At 35.6% G+C, this 19,422-nt stretch overlaps 2 protein-coding genes across 13 annotated transcripts; both read right to left on the bottom strand.

Annotated features, from left to right (window-relative positions):
• Window positions 1-1,156: 1,156 nt before the first annotated feature.
• On the bottom strand, window positions 1,157-6,775 carry LOC111024628 (uncharacterized). 4 transcript variants are annotated; one of them, XM_088125901.1, is made up of 3 exons: window positions 6,586-6,775; window positions 4,760-5,642; window positions 1,157-1,856 (listed from the first exon to the last, which is right to left on the bottom strand). In XM_088125901.1, exons 2-3 carry the CDS (start codon window positions 5,626-5,628, stop codon window positions 1,388-1,390), a joined length of 1,338 nt encoding a protein of 445 aa, XP_087982027.1. In that variant the 5' UTR covers window positions 5,629-5,642; window positions 6,586-6,775; the 3' UTR covers window positions 1,157-1,387. The 4 variants fall into 4 exon arrangements, with proteins under 4 accessions (XP_087982027.1, XP_087982028.1, XP_087982029.1 ...); XM_088125902.1 differs by lacking the exon at window positions 6,586-6,775 and adding an exon at window positions 6,005-6,579; XM_088125903.1 differs by lacking the exon at window positions 6,586-6,775 and adding an exon at window positions 6,218-6,579 and having other exon boundaries at window positions 4,760-6,146.
• Window positions 6,776-8,933: 2,158 nt separating this feature from the next.
• LOC111025733 (Tetratricopeptide repeat (TPR)-like superfamily protein) lies at window positions 8,934-16,189 on the bottom strand. 9 transcript variants are annotated; one of them, XM_088125891.1, is made up of 10 exons: window positions 15,385-15,543; window positions 15,059-15,087; window positions 11,711-11,962; window positions 11,351-11,621; window positions 10,641-10,791; window positions 10,143-10,365; window positions 9,966-10,057; window positions 9,714-9,849; window positions 9,303-9,634; window positions 8,934-9,218 (listed from the first exon to the last, which is right to left on the bottom strand). In XM_088125891.1, the coding sequence occupies exons 2-10, from the start codon at window positions 15,085-15,087 to the stop codon at window positions 8,968-8,970; spliced, it is 1,737 nt and encodes a 578-aa protein (XP_087982017.1). In that variant the 5' UTR covers window positions 15,385-15,543; the 3' UTR covers window positions 8,934-8,967. The 9 variants fall into 9 exon arrangements, with proteins under 9 accessions (XP_087982017.1, XP_087982015.1, XP_087982019.1 ...); XM_088125889.1 differs by lacking the exons at window positions 15,059-15,087; window positions 15,385-15,543 and adding an exon at window positions 16,069-16,189; XM_088125893.1 differs by lacking the exon at window positions 15,059-15,087 and having other exon boundaries at window positions 15,385-15,544.
• Between the last annotated feature and the right edge of the window lie 3,233 nt (window positions 16,190-19,422).

The raw sequence follows: 19,422 nt of genomic DNA, 5'->3' as shown, positions 1-19,422 counted from the left end.
TATTTTAATCTTTTTGCTTTTAAATATTTGTTCTTATCATTTCTTCAAGAATACAGAGATCAAAATGAAACTACAATAAATAACTAAAACGAACCAACTTTGACTGTATAAATATTAATGGACATTGAAATACATGGATCAAAATAAATAAAAAAAATGAAAGTACATGATCAAAATAGTATTAATTTATTATAATTTAATTTATTGAACAAGGTTAGAGTTTATTTCCCATTCTACGATATTTTTTATCTTTAATCTCATTTTGAATGTAGTATAGGCTAAATATATAAATTGACAGGAATTTTTAGTGTCATTCCATTAACTTTTAAAACTTTCAATCTTATCCTTTACGTATTTTCTTCAATCATAAAAAGTCTACTTAAAATTGTTAAGAGAAAAATAGATTGGATTATGATTTCATTATTGGATTTGAGCATAAAACCATGTTATTTGGATATTATCGTCGATAATATATGTCATTTGTCGAACATCCTCTATGAACCATTCTTTTTACACAAAGTGCAAAAAGGCATTATGCTCCTTAAAAGCTATAAAAGCTTCATTTTGACCCAAAAAAAAAGATTATTATTATTATGTTGGAACCATTTGCAGTCAAAAAACATTGTTCTTGGTTTTGATATAGTGGCTCGATGATCCACCTCGATCATCATAGAAAAATAAATGAATTTTGCTAATAGATGAGTCAAATTTTTGTTTATTTTTCTTAGTTCAACAATTGCTTAAGCAGGAGATACACATCCATATTTCCAAATTGTACTATAACTACGACCATCCATTGATCCAAAGGAGTTAGAATTAATTAGGAGGGAATGAGTTTCACTGTATTAGTTTTAAATGTTTTAATTAACTCTAAACTCTGATATGGCTAGCTATCACAATCAATTAAATATAATATTCACCACCAATTAATTGCCACGTAGATAGAAAACAGTAGGAAAATTTGTGAGGTCAATCAAGCAAATTGAAAGTTTTAAATCTGAACTTTTAGAATTAGTAGTTTAACGATCTTCCGAACTGATCGGCTATGATTATTTATTTTCTCACTCTAATATTACAACATAGTATATTGCTAACAAAAATTAGACATTCTTTCAAATGGTTCACATCATTAGACTTTCCAAGCTGAGAAGATGGAAAACACTAAGAAATTCTTATCATCAAACTCACATAAATACAGATTTACATGTGGCCATGCCATTTTGTATACAATATAAAGTTTTAACAAGAGTTGGTCAAGTATAACTGTATTAACACATGCAAAGGTTGTATATGGTATATTTACAAAAAGTTGATTTTTTATATGGAAAATTATGTTTTCCCATGAAAACCAGCTGCCTTCACCATCCAAGGTAATACAGATAATAACTCAAAAAATGGAAACCAACCAACCTGACGTCCATCCGAGGAGCAAACCGGCGCCAGTGAGACCCAATCCCACAGCGACAGCAACGTCGTACATTGTAATCCAATACCGAGGTCTGCCCCGTTTCTTCCTTCTGTTCCTGTGTTGATTAAACTGTCTGTCTTTACATGGGACCCAAGGCAAGACATCTGAGAACACACCGGAAATTGGTTTATCTTTGTTCCTAAGTTGAAGGCAGATGTTCTGTAACTGCAGCAACTGGAACCACTGTTTATAAGCAAAAAGTTGGGAGGCTTGTCTGAGAAAGAGTGAGACAATGTGCTTCTTCTCTGTATCGGCTTCTTGTGCGGCTTTCTCTGCTTCCCGCGCTCGAGTTTGGGAATGGCATAGTGCTTCCAACAACTGGGCTTTGCTAGGATCTACATTTGCAATACTGCTTGAGTTGTTTTCTTCGTTACCAGATCTGCTACTGCTGTAATTACAGATAGAACATTATATTTTTATGACTTCATAATCAACCAAACTTGATGTGTTGATTACTTTTTTGTTTTCCAAACAGTGCAACTGATGAACAAAGATATGAAAGCAGTGGAAATATCTAGAAGAAATGGGTATGCTGCAGCTGATTGATTATACACTTTTGACATTTTAAGCAACAGGAAAACAATATAACAGATAATCTCTATGTTCAAGCCAAGTATCTTTGCCAGACCTCAAAGAGAATGTGAAATGACCGGAGAGCTATAACATACAGATGGAGATAAAGATAATTGCAACAAGGCCTGGAGAAACATAGAAAGTGGCATTTTAAAGGGAAAAAACTGCAGTTCCCAAATATAATGAAGAAAAAACAATAGAAAACTGTTTTAAGTCAATCTACAAAAATGTTTGTAAAAGATTCACACAAATAGCCCCTAAGATACCATTTGGCTAACAGCTTTATGGGAGCATTTTTTTTTTTTTTTTTTGATAAGAAACCGAACTTTTCATTGAGAAGAATGAAAACCAAACAGAAATACACGGGCATACAAAAACACAGCCCGGAAAAAGGAAGCCAACCTAGAGAAAGGGCTTCCAATCCAAAAGAATATGACCTAGCTAATAATTACAGAATAAATTCGAAACAGACCCCATAAAGAGACACTAAACGTAACGAGATCCCAAACAAACTCCCACTCCCTTTCCACTCCCCTAAAGATTCTATTGTTTCTTTCCCCCCAAATGCCCCACAGAATCCCAAAAAACCCGATCCACCAAAGGAAACTCCCTTTCTCATGGAAGGGAGAATACAGCAAGACTTCCTCCATCATTGACACCCAATCTCTATTACGAGCCCAAGCAATTTCAAATATCTCAAAGAACCGATCCCAAATGTTCTGGAAAAACTGGCACTGCCATAAAATATGGTCAAGGTCCTCAGAATCTCGCTTACAAAGAACGCACCACTGCTGCCCCAAGTAAGAAGAAGAGCGCTTCTGAATACGATCCATGGTGTTGACCTTCCCAAGTAAGACCTGCCACACAAAATTTTTTTTCTTCTTCGGGATCTTCACTCTCCACAGCGAGGTAAACACCGGGGCCGCCAGGGGAGCAGTAGGGGAGCATAAGAGTTTAAAGAATGAACTAGAAGAGAACCCCTAGAAGGGTTAGGAGACCAAGCACGGAAGTCCTTCCTATCACAAGAGAGAGAAACTGTAGAGAACAAGAGAATCAACTCAGACACTTCTCGAGACTCTCTATCAGTTAAAGACCGAGAGAGACCTAGAGATAAAGACAACCCATCCCCCCCATTCCCCAACACCGAGGCCACCGAGTGCAACCTTTTGTCTGACAAATGAAAAATGCAAGGAAACAAGACAAAGAGGCTTTTCCCCCACCCACGTGTCTTCCCAAAAATAAGTATCATGACTATCCCCCACTGAACAAGTTAGGAATTGAGAGAAAAAAGGGAAACCTGTGGAAATAGCCTTCCAGGAGTTATTCGCACTAGCCTTTAGTCCTTCGCCAGCCACCCAATCGAAGGGATGAAGACCGTACTTACTCACAATGACCCTTCGCCACAAAGCATTAGGTTCGTAGAAGAAACGCCACAACCATTTAGCCATAAGCGCATCTTTCTATGCCTCAAGTTCCCAATACCCAAACCTCCAGCCTCAGTCGGCTTGACAACTGTCTCCCAATTAACTGCGTGAGCCCCACCCCCCTCGTCCACCCCCTCCCGCAAAAAATCTCTCATGATTTTTTCCAAGGTCTTACAAACCGCCACAAACCGCCACAGGAGCTTTAAAAAGAGAGAAATAGTACGTTGGAATCCTGCTTAAAACCGCTTGAATGAGAGTTAATCTCCCTCCTTTCGAGAAAAAACTTTTCTTCCACAACGATAAACGCTTCTGAAACTTCTCTAGCACTGGATTCCATAAGGTAAGGGTCTTAGGATTTTGGCCTAGAGACAGACCCAAATAAGAAGTCGATAAAGTACCCACAGAACAACCAACCGCAGAGGCCCAACAGGACAGCAAAGAAAGATCACAGTTAATACCCACCAGCGAACTTTTTCCACGGTTGATCTTAAGCCCTGATAACGCCTCGAAAAAAGACACCAGCTTTATGGGAGCATGTTACATAAAATGATTTAGAATACTCATGAAAACAAAAAATATTAAAGTCTCGTTTGATAGCCATTTTATTTTTGGCTTTTTGTTTTTGAAAATTAAGTTTGTAAACACTACTTTCACTCATGTATTTCTTTGTTTAGCATCTACGTTTTAAAAATATTTTTAAAATATAAGCCAAATTTTTTAAACCTAAAAAGGGTAGTTTTCAAAATTTTATTTATATTTATATTTTTTTAAATTTAAGAGATCAAATGTGGTTTTAAGAAGGGTGAAAATACACAAAAGAATTATGAGCTAACAAGCATAATTTTCAAAAATAGAAAACTAAAAACAAAATGGTTATCCAACGGAGCCTAAAGCTTCTGATTTCTTCCTTGCTACTGCATGCATGGATTCTCATCCCGACCTTATTTGCATCTCCTGACACTTAATCTTGCTGTTCTTTCTTCAACACAATTCTAATCCAAATAATAGTTACGACTACATTATCCAATTAGTGATTCATCTTCATCCCATCCAATCTTCAAATATCTTATATTCCATTTTAAAAAAGAAATATAAAAAGAATAGAGCGGTAGAAAACTTTCTTTCTCTAACAGATAATAAGGATGACTTACTCTTAGAGTCAGGCAACTAAAAGGACAGCATATGGTTCAAGTAAACCAACTAAAAGACTGCTTGATCAAAGAAACTTCTTAAATGAACATAAAATAAGTGAAAAAAGAAAAAAAAAACTGCAGAATTATTACTCAAGCAATACCTGAAATGATCTTGACGATGCAGAGAGTGACCTACAGAACCAACAGTAGACTGTCTCTCACCCATGGCAACCGAACGGTGCATTCCCCTGCTATATCTATCCAAACTGGAGAATTGCATCTCAGTAAAAGATGAAGTGAGAAAGCAATCTTGATCAAAACACTCATGATAGGCAGATTGATCCTTTCTGTGGTGTTTTGTTCGTGGTTGAGGAAGGTCGCAATTTTCTAAGCTTTCAAGTGACTTCCGGGCAACCAAGGAAGCCAACTCATCTTTACTAGCAGAACGCCACCATGGTTTAGTCTTCTCAGTTCCTGTCCAATGTGACTCCAGGTCAAAAGAGACATTCTCTCCTTGCTTCAGACTGTCGAAAGTGTGCAAGTCCGTAAAATGATCCTCTATGTACTGAAACTCATCCATGCAGTCTGTTTTCTTATTTGTGTTTACTGATTTATTATTACTTACACTCTCAGTGGCATCATATTTCTCGTAAACTTGATATTCAAGTTCTTCTATGTTTTGATGTTCCTCACCAGATACAGTTGTTTTATCTGCAGTCCCAATACTCAAATCATCCACTTCAGCCTGCAAGGGTTTTTCCCATCTCATTGTAAAATCTTTATGGTGCTCAAAGCTAGGTTGCACATCAGGCTCCAAATCAATGTCAACTGTTGTATTGGATGTTGGGACGTGAGCAGATTTGGTTGGAGAATAAAACCCACGAGCTCTACGATCAGGTGAAGTATTGCATTCTGAATTTGAGGAAGATGGTGTGGTTGACAATAATCTTGAAGTTCCATAGCCATCATCTTGGGCAGGGAAGTGGTTTTCCAAATGCTTTTTTGGAGGCTTTGCTTCTGCTGCAGCCATTACTCTTCTAACATCTACGATCAGTATTATATGGAGACGACAAGTGTTAGTTGGCCATTATATTCAACCACAGCAGTTCACAGACTTTGTGTTACAGATAAAGCAGCTGGAAAAACTAAAGTAAAAGCAATCACAATACACTAATAATAATCGTTCGGTAATCACAATACCAAAGCTTAATTCAGATGGAAAAACTAGGCTATCTAGCTCTAGTAATGAAATATCCACATCTAGAGACTCCAAAGCACTTCCACGAAATGTTGGGTAAATATATAAACTGCTCTTAACTCATTCTTACTCCCAATATTTTAAACTACATATTTCCGTACAATATTGTTCACATATCAGTAGAATAGATTGCTTCTAAAGCAGGTACCAGGTAAAGAGAAACTTATCCGCAGATGAAAACGGTATGCTTGCGGTGTCTAAGCAGCCGATTTAGTGATGGGGATGAGGTGTCTCGTGAAGAGAACTCAGAGCAGAAACTTTTACTTGAAGAACACATTTTTACTTCAATCCTGGATTTCTTAGGAAAAATATCAGGAAAAAAATAAACATTTGACAGAACTGCTCAAGTAAGGAATCATACCTCATGAAACTCAAAAGGGGCTAGGGCTAAGAAAACTGATTCTCTTAGCTTTGACAAAATGGATATACAACTTGATTGATAATTAAAACAAAAATATTTCAAACAACAAATTGGCAATTCTGGAAATGGGTGTCAGAATTCAAAAGGGGCTAGGACTAAGAACTAATTACACGAAGGGAATTCCACATGATTTGCTCAAAGCCTAAACAACCCCAAATAACAGAAAACTAAAGGGAAAATTCGCAGAATTCAGTAAGTTTTGAAAAGATAGAGCAGCACCCATTTGAAGTTGAGTTAGTACAGAAATAAATACAGCAACAATCGCGAAAAGAACATTCTTAATCGTAAATTTGGAGGAAAATGATTACCATGTTACAGAGAAGAGGGCGGCGGTGGCAGTGGGTTTGAGATGGAAACAAAGCAGAGACGAAAATGAAATCTGATGGCTCTATATTTGTCGGAATCTTCGGGGCTTCAACTTCCATTACAGCGACGTCAAGGCAATTTCAAACTCTCAAGTATACTTCAATTCTACCCAAAATGATGCTCAACCAAACAAACAGCGCAAAAGGCTAAATTATACAAAGGGGCGTTATTATTAAACAAATTAATTATTTTAATATAATTGGTTTGGAAGTAATTTAAAAAATGAGCAAAACCTTATCCAAGTCGTTGGAGAAATTTGATTTGATTTGAATAATTAGTTAATTAGATTTAGTTTTAATTTAATTTAACTAAATAATATATTTATAACTTAATTAACTAACTAACTTGTTAATTAACTAGCAGAGTTAGTTTAGATTTAAGGTAAAATACACTTTTATCGAAGATAAGTTTTTATTTACTCACCAAGTTTAAAAGTCTTGATCTTGGTAATTAAATTTTATTAGTGAATCATGACTTGGACATTTAATAATTTTTTACGTTATTTTAAATTTGGTGTCATTTTTTCTCATTTTTCCTCTTCTCTTTCTTTCTCTTCCCTTCGGCTAAATAATACAATGACTATATCTCTCACCACTTCTTTGTTCGGCACTCTAGTTTTGATACTACTTGTTGAGGACAAAGATACCCTCGTAATACAAGTATCTTCACAATTGTATGATGTTGTCCGTTTTGGACATAACCCTCACAACTTTACTTATACCAATAGAAATAATTATCCTCATCTATATACTCGTGATCTTCCTCTTATTTAGCCAATGTGAAACAATGGTCACATTCCCAACAATTCCCTATTCCTGCCACTGAGAAGCCTTAAGTTCCGCTCTCCTTACTCAACCTCTCCATAAAAAAAAATGTTCTTTCCCCTTTGAATAATAATAAGGTCAGCTCCAGAACTGGCGAAATCGTCCACGTCTAAGACATGCCACCTTTTTCTCAGACCTGGAATGATGTCGATCCTTCTACACTGATGATCATGATACAAACCCCTAACTAGTTCAAGACAATTTCACATGCTAATTCCACCGCCACATTATACTTATTAGGTGGGTCTCTTGACGACGTATGTAACATATGTTCACGGATGTGGAGAGCATTAATTAATAGTATTTCTATCCTAGTGAGGAGTTAAAAGCACTAAGAGTTCGTCATTGACAACTATCTCATAATCGACGACCTTTATTTTGTAGAATGTATTAGTTATAATGTAATTCGAGACAGATAAATTTTATTTTATAAACGTTAAATATTATTCTCAAAATTAATTTTAAGTTTCATTTATTATTGAAATAATCTATCAATATTGTAACACAAAGTCATCTCCCAAGAAATAACCGATAAGGTCGATGATGATGTGGCGAAGTCTATTTTCTTTTAAAAATTAAATTAATTGGATTCAAAAAGTGTTTTATCCTTATTACTTCTCAAACTTACATGTTCAGCAATGAACAAAATGACACGCAGAAGACATAAGGGATTACCTTTTTCTTTTTCTTTTTTCTTTACAAAAATGACGTGGTTTCATCTTAATGCCAACTTTTCCGTTAACTGCCACGTAATCACTTGGCACGTTTCCACTATTACCAAGTCTTCCAACGAAATTGCATGAATTTTTTTTTTCAATAAAATTTATCAAACCTCAAGGTGGAGTTGTTAACCTAGAGTTATTAAATCTGGGGACTTAATTAGTCTAATTGTAGAGTTTATGGGTGTTCACGGGTTGGGTTGGGTCGGGTTAGAATAATTTTTTGGACCAATCCGAATTTTTAGGTTGGTCAAATTAAGGAATCGACAGAATCGAATATTATGGTTGGGTTGGGTAACCGAGTTTTTGTTTTTGTTTTTATCTGGATTGAGAAAAATGAATAGGAGAACTTTTAAAGAAAGAGCACTGAGAGACATAAAGAGATGAAATCGTGAGAAATTGAGAATCATGTGAAGATGAAAAAGATGAGGAGATGGAGAAGATGCATGGAGGAGAAAGGCAGCACGAAGATGGAGAATCTACTTTCAATGGAACGACACAATAAGATCTACTTCACGATGGGACGAGCGATGAGATTAATGCTACATCAGCGACGAGTGGTGGACCAGTAGCTACTACCGACGATGAACAATCTAAGAAGGGAGGAGAAAACGAGATTGAGAGGCAAGAGGCAAGAGGGGAGAAGGCTTGAGATTTGAGTGATTGAAAAGATGGTGAAAAGATAACCTAAAATGAAATGATGAGAAATTGAATATATAAATCAAATCACAAGAAGATTCAGAAAGATGGATGAATGATGAATACCATTAGTATTTAGTATTTAGTATTGCATCTGGTTCTTGAATTTCATTCGAAGCATTGACAGTCGTTTTTGAAGTGGAAACTTCTCATCTTTGATTCCTAGTTTGTCCATGTAGAACACAATTTTCTTGAGGGTGTCAATTACCTCTTTACCCTCCATCCCAAACTCTTTCTCCTGAATCCTCAGAATTCTCATCAGCATATTCAGTAGCTCCTTTTCATCCTTCCCCACCCTGCTCTGAATGCAAACCAAACAGTCTAGAGCCTCACCTGCGTCCAGTACATCACAAATCAAGTCACCAGAAAACGATTGTCCAACCAAGTACAAAAATAAGCAATTCTCAGTTTTCTCACCAACAGGAAGACAATCTTTTCCAAATGCAATTTCCCGTATTCGCAAAGCTTCCAGCGCAAGTTGCTCGGCGTCTTCGTCCCGGTTTAGATTGTAAAGAGTGACAGCAAGATGCAGCATTGGGACCGTAATTGATTCATCATCTGCTCCAGCTGCCTTAACCATAATGTTCAATCCCATTCGCAACAAACGCTCAGCCTCTGCATAGTTCTTTGACCGCGAATAAGATGATGCAAGGTTTACGAGGTGCTTCACCGAACTAGGATCGTCTTTTCCTTTTGACTTCTCATTGATCAGCAAGCACTCTTCTAGCAGTTCTCTGCCTTCATTTCCTCTGTAATAAACCAATTTCCAGGAATTCATGAACACAAAATTTTACTGTGAAAATAATCCCAGTATCAGTATGACCTTACCTTCCTACAACATGTAGTAATTCTGCCAAATCAATCCTCATCTTCTCCATCACACTGTCATCTAAAGCCATATAATTTGAATCCTTGATAATCTGTAAAGCTCTTCTATATAAGATAACAGCTTCCTCTGCTTCCCCTATGAACAAGTGGAAGAACATGCTTCAAATGACGGACAAGAAATGAACAACATGCTACAAATGACAGACCTCTCAAATGGAGGAACTCGTATCGTCACATATACACAGAAGTTACCTCTTGCACACTTTGCATTAGCCAGAGAATACATAGCCATTCCAACTTTTCCATCTTTCTCTCCATATAAGTTTTTGTATATGTTCACAATCCTAAGGATAAGAGCATACAAGTTTAGTGAATAATCCAAAGGAAGGAGGGAAGGAGAGAGAGAGAGAGAGAGAGAGAGAGAGAGACCTCGCAAAACAAGCTTCTGCATCCTTTCCTTTTCCTTCTTTGAGCAAAAGATCGCCCAGATTAAATAGAGGTATAACCAAATCCTCGTTCTCAAAGCCTCTGCTTGATTCCAAAATTGAAATAGCACGATGGTAAAACTGTACTGCTTTTGAGGTTCTTCCAATGGTACCAATAACTTTTGCCATCCCTAAAATTGGAGTGATAAGTAAGCTACTGTCTTTTCCTGCAAAGGAGAGAACTAACGATAACGAGACAAAGATCAACTAAAATGACCAACCCAATTATTGCAGTGTATTTCAACCCAAGAAAATAGCTTCTTATATTTTCTTCTTTTATGGTCTTATAAAAAAAGGTTAAATTACAAGTTTAGACCCTGAAATATAAGGTGGTGATAGATGTATAAAATCATAAAGTAAACTGTAACAGGAGAACTTGAGAAAAATCATAAGAAAAGCATCAGATGGACAATTAAATACTTGTCCCCACTAGCTACCGCACCACTTTTCTTCTCTATGATATCAATAGCCCTCTTGTACACAGACATCGATTTCTCAAACTTCTTTAAGGTAGAGTACATGCTCCCCATATGCAGAAGCACTGAATCCAGAAATGGTTCACCGTCCTTCAGATTGTCAACAACCTTGTTCAACTGCATATACGAAAACCCATCAGAAGAAGGAAACGAAAAAATAATAATGCCACTCGGGAGAAAATTAAAGACTAGAAGATTGGGCAACTAACAATTACAACGGCAATTAAAATTTGGCTGTAGAAGATATTGGATACTTTTGGAGCGTAAGAATGAGGTAAATATTAAAAGTTACCTCTTTATTACGGCAAAATCACCTAAGATGAGACTGCATTACTAGATGACCATGTGTCTTTGAGCAAGATAAAGGCACCAGAAAACATGCTCATGTAATTTAGAAAACAGAACCAAAATGCCATCAAGAGATAAAAGAATATAGAGTTTATGAGTCCTATATATGTGCATGTCATCTGTCTACATATCGGCCATCATAAAGTGAACACTACATCGCCCAAACTCTAAAAGCCCCCTGATTGCAATTATGGTTAGATGATAGCCTAAAACAGAAAACAATCCTAACAAGTCATGCCATGAAGTTAAAACTTTGTTGCACAAAACTGACAAGCAATGATTTTTTCAAATAAATTATTGTACAGATGATTAGGGAAAAAGAAGTTACTATATCCAATATAGAAGCAACAAACTTCAAGTCTCCAACAGTTATATACCCCAAAGCCACGATGTCAAGGACAGCAGCTTGTTCAATTCCATTAGCACCTGATTCCATCTGTTCTTTTACAGCTTCATAATTTGCTTCAAGTAACTCTACAGCATCATTCTTCCTCCCACTCATAATCATCATTCTAACTTCATTGAATAATTCTTCCAACTGACTCTCAAGTTCACTGATGTTGTTCTCATCAGTTCGGTAATGCACGTGACCAGTACTGCTAAAAAAGTAAACAACCGTCATTCAATATTTTATTTGGACGTCATAGGCAACTCTTAACAGCATTCTAAATGACAGTAATTAAATTACCAAATTGATCCCAACCTTTGATAACCATTTGGAGCTGTGAAGGTTGAAGGAACATGTTTTCTCCGACCCCACCTTAAATCAGCTCTACTAGAAGCAGATGGTGTTGAGGAAGAGTGACAAGAAAAAGCTCTAACAGGTACCGCATAAAGCTTGACATTACATTTCTGTCTTTGGAGACAAACAGAGGTGCATGTGAATTTGATGCCCTTTTGCAACTGCAATGACTGCATGCACATACAGATTTCGCTCATCCTAAGATGTTCAAGAGAGAGATATTAGAATAACTGATCTCCTGAAACTGCAAGGAGCATCTTAATCAACAATTTAATAGTTGTGAATACGCATAGATTGACTTGAAAACAAACGTAATAACTCTGTGTAATCCTAATATTTGACTCGTGGAAATAGATCAGCACCCGCATCCATTGTCTAAAATTGGGGCATATTTTCACGTAATTGGTGCGAGTAGAATTAAATAGCATGGAAATTTTGGTAAAGGCAATGCCACCAACCTCGAAAGGACGCTAAAAAGAAATGAATATAGAAGCAACATCATTGAAATCTCGAGTAATTAAGTAGCAGAAGCAAAATACACAGCCAAACTAATGCAATCCAGCGGTCAGTCAGAGTTGACACGAAATGAAACACCAATAAACCAGTAAACAAAGACATAAACGTAATAGGAAAAAATCCGGAGAGAAGAATTGTAAGAAGCAAAAGAAGGCATCCCAGTTGCGAAATGTTAACTCAGATGGGAATGAAGAGGGGGAAAAGGAAAAAAACCTGTGGCAGGAGAAGGAGGGAGAAGAGAGAAGAAGGAAAGCCGCCATTGTAAAGAGTTTAGTTGCAGAAAAGGCTCAGCTGATGAACGAAGGGAGGAGACGGAGACCACTGAGTCGGGGGTCATCGAGCGGGTCAAGCTGATTTGACCCGCCGAGTTACTGATAAAGCAAGGTTTGGGCTTTTCCCTTAACGAGGCCCAAATCCAACACCATCCAACTTAGCCCAAGTCGACGGTAGAAATGGCCAAAATAAATAAATGACCAAACTATCAAATGGCATAAATGGCAAGAAGAATTAGAACTGCCATGTTTTGTTATATTTTAATCAGTGGAATTAGAACTGATCTCGTGGATAATGAGTCCATTGTTTAGGACTCCACAACTTAATCTATCACTTTGGTAAAACAATGGATAATGAGTCCATAATTATCTAACCTTCCAGATTAGAGCCAGGATATTGCCGAATGAAATAACAATCATCCGTAAAGCCTGTAATTATACCAAAGTGGTATCTCAGTAAAATACCCTTACCAGGTTAATTTGTAATTATACCACTTTTGATTCCAAGTCTCAGCCAATGATTACATATATAATTAGGTTGAGGTTATATCCTAATTGCTCCTTTTTGCTCCTTATTACCCGAAATTTGAAAACGGAAGTGTGGTCGTTCGAGAGCGACCATCTCACATAGTCGTCTCTTGAAGAGATGACTGTCTGGACGTTCGGATGTTAATTTATGGAATTTTTTTTTTTTTTGATATTTATATATTATTCAGTAGATTAAATGTATAAAACCTCTCAGAGGTGTAGTGGATGTATTGCTACCCTGATATCCCTTCCTTCCCAGGTTCTTATAATTTCCATCCCAGCTTCTTTTTTTTATTATATATTATTATTTATTTAATAATAATAATAAGTTTCTATCATTGTATTTTCTTTTCTTTTATATATTATTATTCATTTTCTCATTTTTACTTAATATTATCCTTTTCATCCCAACTTCTTTTTTATATATGTATATTTTATATATTATTAAAATAAAATATTTTATATGTTATCAGCCAACTCCATTTTGAGACGGAGTAAAAGTACTTATTGTGTGAACAGGGGAAGAAAATTGTAATTTTTAACTTTGGATAATTTAAGTAGAACCACTTACACCCTTTGTTGAGGTTGATAGTTTTCACTTTGATGGTAACAGGCATGATTCCTGTACTCTTGTGCCGCTTTGTGTCATTGTCTTTCAACAGTTACAGCATTTCTGCCTTACAAACTTTACTGACCAAATTTGTTGGGGATAAAATATAAACCACGAGAATGTTTAAATTTTATTTTTCATTTTTTACTTGTTACCCTTGGTTTATTTCCTACTTGTTCTATCCATAAATCCCTAAAATCAAGTATATATACCTAATTTGTTATGGGGTCTAAAATTTGTGCGGTTGGAGCTCACACGCAATTATGGATAGAACGCCCGCACAGTCTCATTCAGATTACATTTTTATAGTGTTATATAAAGAAGCTGACTTTATAGTGTTATCAAAGGAAAGTCGATTAAACTTTAACAAATTAATTATAAATGCTTAGATTCTAACAAAGTGGAGACTAGTAACAAGCCTTTGTTTTCCTCCGTGAATCATGCAGGCCAAATTTCACGATAGTTACTACAAGACCAGTACCACTTTTGTTTGAAGTCCTTCCTACCCCAAGTTACGTAGAGAATATTCCTAAACCCTCTGACCAGATAAGATCTAATTCTTCCTTTCCCCAATTTTAAGAGCTAAATTGTTTCTCAATCTGAGATCCTAAACTCCACTGATCTAGATTTGCCTCCTAAAGGAGGAGACACCAATTTCGGGAGCCTCATGCCCACCCCATGAGATAAAGATAAAGCTGTCACTTCGTATTCCTAAGTTTAAATTTAGAAATACTTCATGAATCTGGGGTATAACTTGATTTTAGATGAAAATAACATTTGGAAGTATCATATTTCATGTAGTGCTTCTGATAAAATATGAGGTTACCTATTGTAAATACCTATGCTAGGAAAGGTAAGATGGGATGGGAAATCACCTACCATTTGTGGTTAGGAAACCTTGCTGTACTGGTTAGTTATATAGGGAGGAAGTTTAGCCTAGAAAGGGATCTTTTGTCTGCTGGAACTTCTTCCTTTGTATGCCATTAGGCTTTCTCTATTGTATTTTGGAAATCAAGCTCTCTCTTGTCTTTTGGAAATCAATCTGAATATCATATTGTAAGGGGATACCTTACAAGTTCTCTGTGCAGGTGTTTTTTTTTTCCTTGCAAATGATTCAAGGAGGAAGTTGGGACTGGCTACATTTATTTTTTTTCATCCAAGAATAATCTTAAGTAATATCTTTGCTGAACAGTTTTTTTGAATTGCGGTTGGAGCATCCCCGGCGCGCTTCTTGCATAGAGAGCTAAAGAAATTTGTCACCATGGGACTAGCACTAGAGTCAAAACCCAGATCTCAACATCACAACCAAGCAGTCATAAAACTAATCCAACTGCAGGTGATCTAACCGCTAAAGTTACATAGACCAACCGTGTATCGTCATATTGAAGCCTTCCCATCTAAACCACGAGAAAGAAAAATGAGAACAAATCATCACAAGATCGAAATGAGCTGAATGTGACGATACAGACCACTAAAACAAACTTCACCGCAGTTGAAAAAACACTGATACTGAAAAGGAACTACAAAATACGTCGAGAACTGAATCCTATCGAGGATACAAAACACAATCATAGATGAATCGGGAGAAATCGAATAAAAAACAGACAGATCAAAAGGCAGAAAATCAGTATGCAAAATGAAATCAAATGAGCAATAACAAAAAGGGGTTTCGAAGAGGGGAGAGAAATCATTACCTGGGTTGGGGCAATTGAAGGGATTAGAAGAAAAGAAGAGTGTGGAAGAGCGAAAAGACGGCACTCTGGAGGAACCCTAGAGGAGGGGAAGAGCGAGGAAGAAGAAAATGAAAAGGCGCAAAGCTGGACTTGAAATGCTAAAAACTAAATTATTATTATTATTATTATACAGATTTCGCTCATCCTAAGATGTTCAAGAGAGATATTAGAATAACTTATCTCCTGAAATTGCAAGGAGCATCTTAATCAACTATTTAATAGTTGTGGATATGCATAGATTGACTTGAAAACAAACGTAATAACTCTGTAATCCTAATATTTGACTCGTGGAAATAGATCAGCACCCGCATACATTGTCTAAAATTGGGGCATATTTTCACGTAATTGGTGCGAGTAGAATTAAATAGCATGGAAATTTTGGTAAAAGCAATGCCACCAACCTCGAAAGGACGCTAAAAAGTAATTAAGTAGCAGAAGCAAAATACACGGCCAAACTACAAACTAATGCAATCCAGCGGTCAATCATAGTTGACACGAAATGAAACAACCAATAAACCAGTAAACAAAGACATAAACGGAATAGGAAAAAAATCCGCATAAAAGAATTGAAAGAAGTAAAAGAAGGCATCCTAGTTGCGAAATGTTAACTCAGAAGGGAATGAAGAGAGGGAAAAGGAAAAAAACCTGTGGCAGGAGAAGGAAGGAGAAGAGAGAAGAAGGAAAGCCGCCATTGTAAAGAGTTTAGGAGCGAAAAGGCTCAGCTCATGGACGAAGAGAGAAGACGGAGACCACTGAGTCGTGGGTCATCGAGCGGGTCAAGCTGATTTGACCCGCCGAGTTACTGATAAAGCAAGGTTTGGGCTTTTCCCTTAAATGAGGCCCAAATCCAACACCATCAAATTTAGTTTAAATGACTTATAATCGGTTTTTTTTAATATTGTTGTAAATGAAACTTATTTTAAAAATATAATTTTTAATTGAAAATATTAAAAATATTTTAGATTTTGAAACTTATTTTACAATAAAAAACTGAAGACGCGTTGCGTAAATTTTTTTTTAAATTTGATCGTGATCGTTTCTTCAAGAGACGACTATCCGGTCGGTTCATTTCTGGAAAAAAAATATAATTTTTTATATTATATATTATTTAGTAGTTTTAATGTAAAAGATTTTTCAGTGGTGTAGTGGATGTACTGCTATTCTAATATCTTTTCCATCTTTGGTCACACATCTTTTTTTTATAACAATTAATCATCTCTTTTCTCTTTTATACTTAATATAAATAATAGTATACAAAATAGAAATAATAATATATAAAATAAAAGAAAATATAATAATAGTAATAATAATAACTTTATTATTATTATTAAATGAATAATAATATATATATAAAAAATAATATAAAAAAAGAAGTTTGGATGGAAATAATAATGTTAAGTAAAACAGAGAAAAATAAATAATAATATAAAATATAAACAAGAATATATAAAATAAAAGAAAATACAATGATAGTGATAATAATAATTGTATTATTATTATTAAATAAATAATAATCTATTAAAAAAAGAGATGATTAATGATTATAAAAAAGAAAGATAATACAATGATAATGATGATAATAAATGTATTATTATTATTTCATTAATCATCTCTTTTCTCTTTTTTACTTAATATAAATAATAGTATATAAAATAGAAATAATAATATATAAAATAAAAGAAAATATAATAATAGTAACAATAATAATTTTTACTTAATATAAATAATAGTATATAAAATAGAAATAATAATATATAAAATATAATAAAATATAATAATAGTAATAATAATAACTTTATTATTATTATTAAATGAATAATAATATATATAATAGAAATAATAATATATATAAAAAAAGTTTGGATGGAAATAATAATGTTAAGTAAAAAAGAGAAAAATAAATAATAATATAAAATATAAACAAGAATAAATAAAATAAAAGAAAATACAATGATAGTGATAATAATAAATGTATTATTATTATTAAATAAATAATAATCTATTAAAAAAAGAGATGATTAATGACTATAAAAAAGAAAGATAATACAATGATAACGATGATAATAAATGTATTATTATTATTCCATTAATCATCTCTTTTCTCTTTTTTACTTAATATAAATAATAGTATATAAAATAGAAATAATAATATATAAAATAAAAGATAATACAATGATAGTAATAAGAATAAACTTATTATTATTATTAAATAAATAATAATATATAGAATAGAAAAAATAATATATAAAAAAAGAAGTTTTGTATGGAAATGATAATATTAAGTAAAAAGGAGAAAAATAAATAATAATATAAAATATAAACAAGAATATATAAAATAAAAGAAAATACAATGATAGTTATGGTACATCGACTCAACGTCGACGAGAGCTGTAAGCTAGTGAAACAGAAGCTTCGCGCGTTCAACCAAGAAAGGAACGAGATTGTAGCTGAACAGGTGGATGAGCTACTGAAAACAGGCTTCATTCGGGAAGTACATTATCCCCAGTGGATATCCAACGTGGTGCTGGTAAAGAAGCCAAACGACAAATGGAGAATGTGCATCGACTTCACGGATCTAAATAAGGTCTGTCCAAAGGATTCTTTTCCTTTCCCTCGAATAGATCAACTGGTTGATGCCACTGCAGGACATGAAAGATTGAGTTTCATGGATGGCTACTCTGGATATAATCAAATCAAGATGCATGTACCGGATCAGGAGAAAACTTCTTTTGTCATGAGTCGAGATTTGTATTACTACACCGTGATGCCGTTTGGACTAAAGAATGCAGGTGCAACCTACCAACGAATGATGAATCAGATGTTTGCAGCCTTAATTGGCAAAAATATGGAAGTCTACGTAGACGACATGCTGGTAAAGAGTCGAAAGAACGAGCGACACGAGGAGGATTTGGCAGAAGCGTTCGACATCTTGCGAAAGTACAAGATGAAGTTGAATCCCACCAAATGCACGTTTGGAGTGACCTCAGGCAAGTTCCTGGGATTTTTAGTGCACCAAAGGGGAATCGAAGCCAATCCAGATAAGATCAAAGCTGTTCTGGAGATGGATCCACCTAAAACTCTAAAGCAGCTGCAGGGACTCAATGGAAGGATAGCAGCACTCAACAGATTCGTTAGCCGTTCCACTGACAAGTGTCTACCATTCTTCAAAATCTTAAGGAAGAAAGGACAATTTGAATGGACGGAAGAGTGCGAGGCTGCCTTTAAGGAGCTGAAACAGTACCTAGGGGCAGCTCCACTCCTCGCAAAGCCGATCGTGGGTGATGAGTTCTACTTATACTTAGCTGTATCCAGCACTGCGGTGAGTTCCGCGTTAATAAAGGAAGAAGATGGACGACAATCCCCAATTTACTACACAAGCAAAGCAATGGTAGATGCAGAACTTAGATACCCACCAATGGAGAAGCTGGCATTGGCACTGGTCACTTCAGCTCGGAGACTACGCCCGTATTTCCAAGCTCACAAAATAATGGTCCTCACCAACTTTCCCTTACGACAGATCTTACAAAAGCCAGACACTTCTAGACGACTGGTAAAGTGGGCTGTAGAGCTCAGCGAGTACGACATTCACTATAAGCCAAGAACAGCCATGAAAGGGCAGGTTGTGGCAGACTTCATAGCGGAATTAACACCAACAGAGCCTCAAGTATATAGTATCGACCCACAAGTGGTTGAGGAAGAACAACTCTGGACACTCTACGTAGATGGGTCCTCAAATTTTCGGGGATGCGGGGCAGGACTCCTACTAATCTCTCCAGATAAAGAAAGATTCGAATATGCGCTGCGATTCAACTTTCATGCATCCAACAACGAAGCCGAGTACGAAGCTCTACTAGCAGGACTAAAAGTGGCCAGGTACGTTGGGGTCAGGAACATACTAATACTTAGTGATTCACAGCTGATTGTGGGTCAGGTGAAAGAGGAGTTCCAGGCTAGAGAACCGCGAATGGCGAAATACCTTTCACAGGTAAGAAACCAGCT

The sequence above is a fragment of the Momordica charantia genome, assembly GCF_013281855.1.
Source record: "Momordica charantia cultivar OHB3-1 chromosome 6 unlocalized genomic scaffold, Mcharantia_2.0 BLBB01000006.1, whole genome shotgun sequence".
Classification (NCBI taxonomy): Eukaryota; Viridiplantae; Streptophyta; class Magnoliopsida; order Cucurbitales; family Cucurbitaceae; genus Momordica; species Momordica charantia.
This window is presented reverse-complemented; position numbering and strand designations above follow the sequence as displayed.

Coding starts and splice junctions, on each gene's coding strand:
- LOC111025733 (XM_088125889.1), bottom strand. CDS start 16,115: ATGGCGGCTTTCCTTCTTCTCTCTTCTCCTTCCTTCTCCTGCCACAG. Junction 10,366..10,640: donor TATCATAGAGAAGAAAAGTG/GTGCGGTAGCTA, acceptor TCTCCTTTGCAG/GAAAAGACAGTAGCTTACTT. Junction 9,635..9,713: donor TTACTACATGTTGTAGGAAG/GTAAGGTCATAC, acceptor GGTTTATTACAG/AGGAAATGAAGGCAGAGAAC.
- LOC111024628 (XM_088125901.1), bottom strand. CDS start 5,628: ATGGCTGCAGCAGAAGCAAAGCCTCCAAAAAAGCATTTGGAAAACCAC. Junction 1,857..4,759: donor CATCGTCAAGATCATTTCAG/GTATTGCTTGAG, acceptor CTGTAATTACAG/CAGTAGCAGATCTGGTAACG.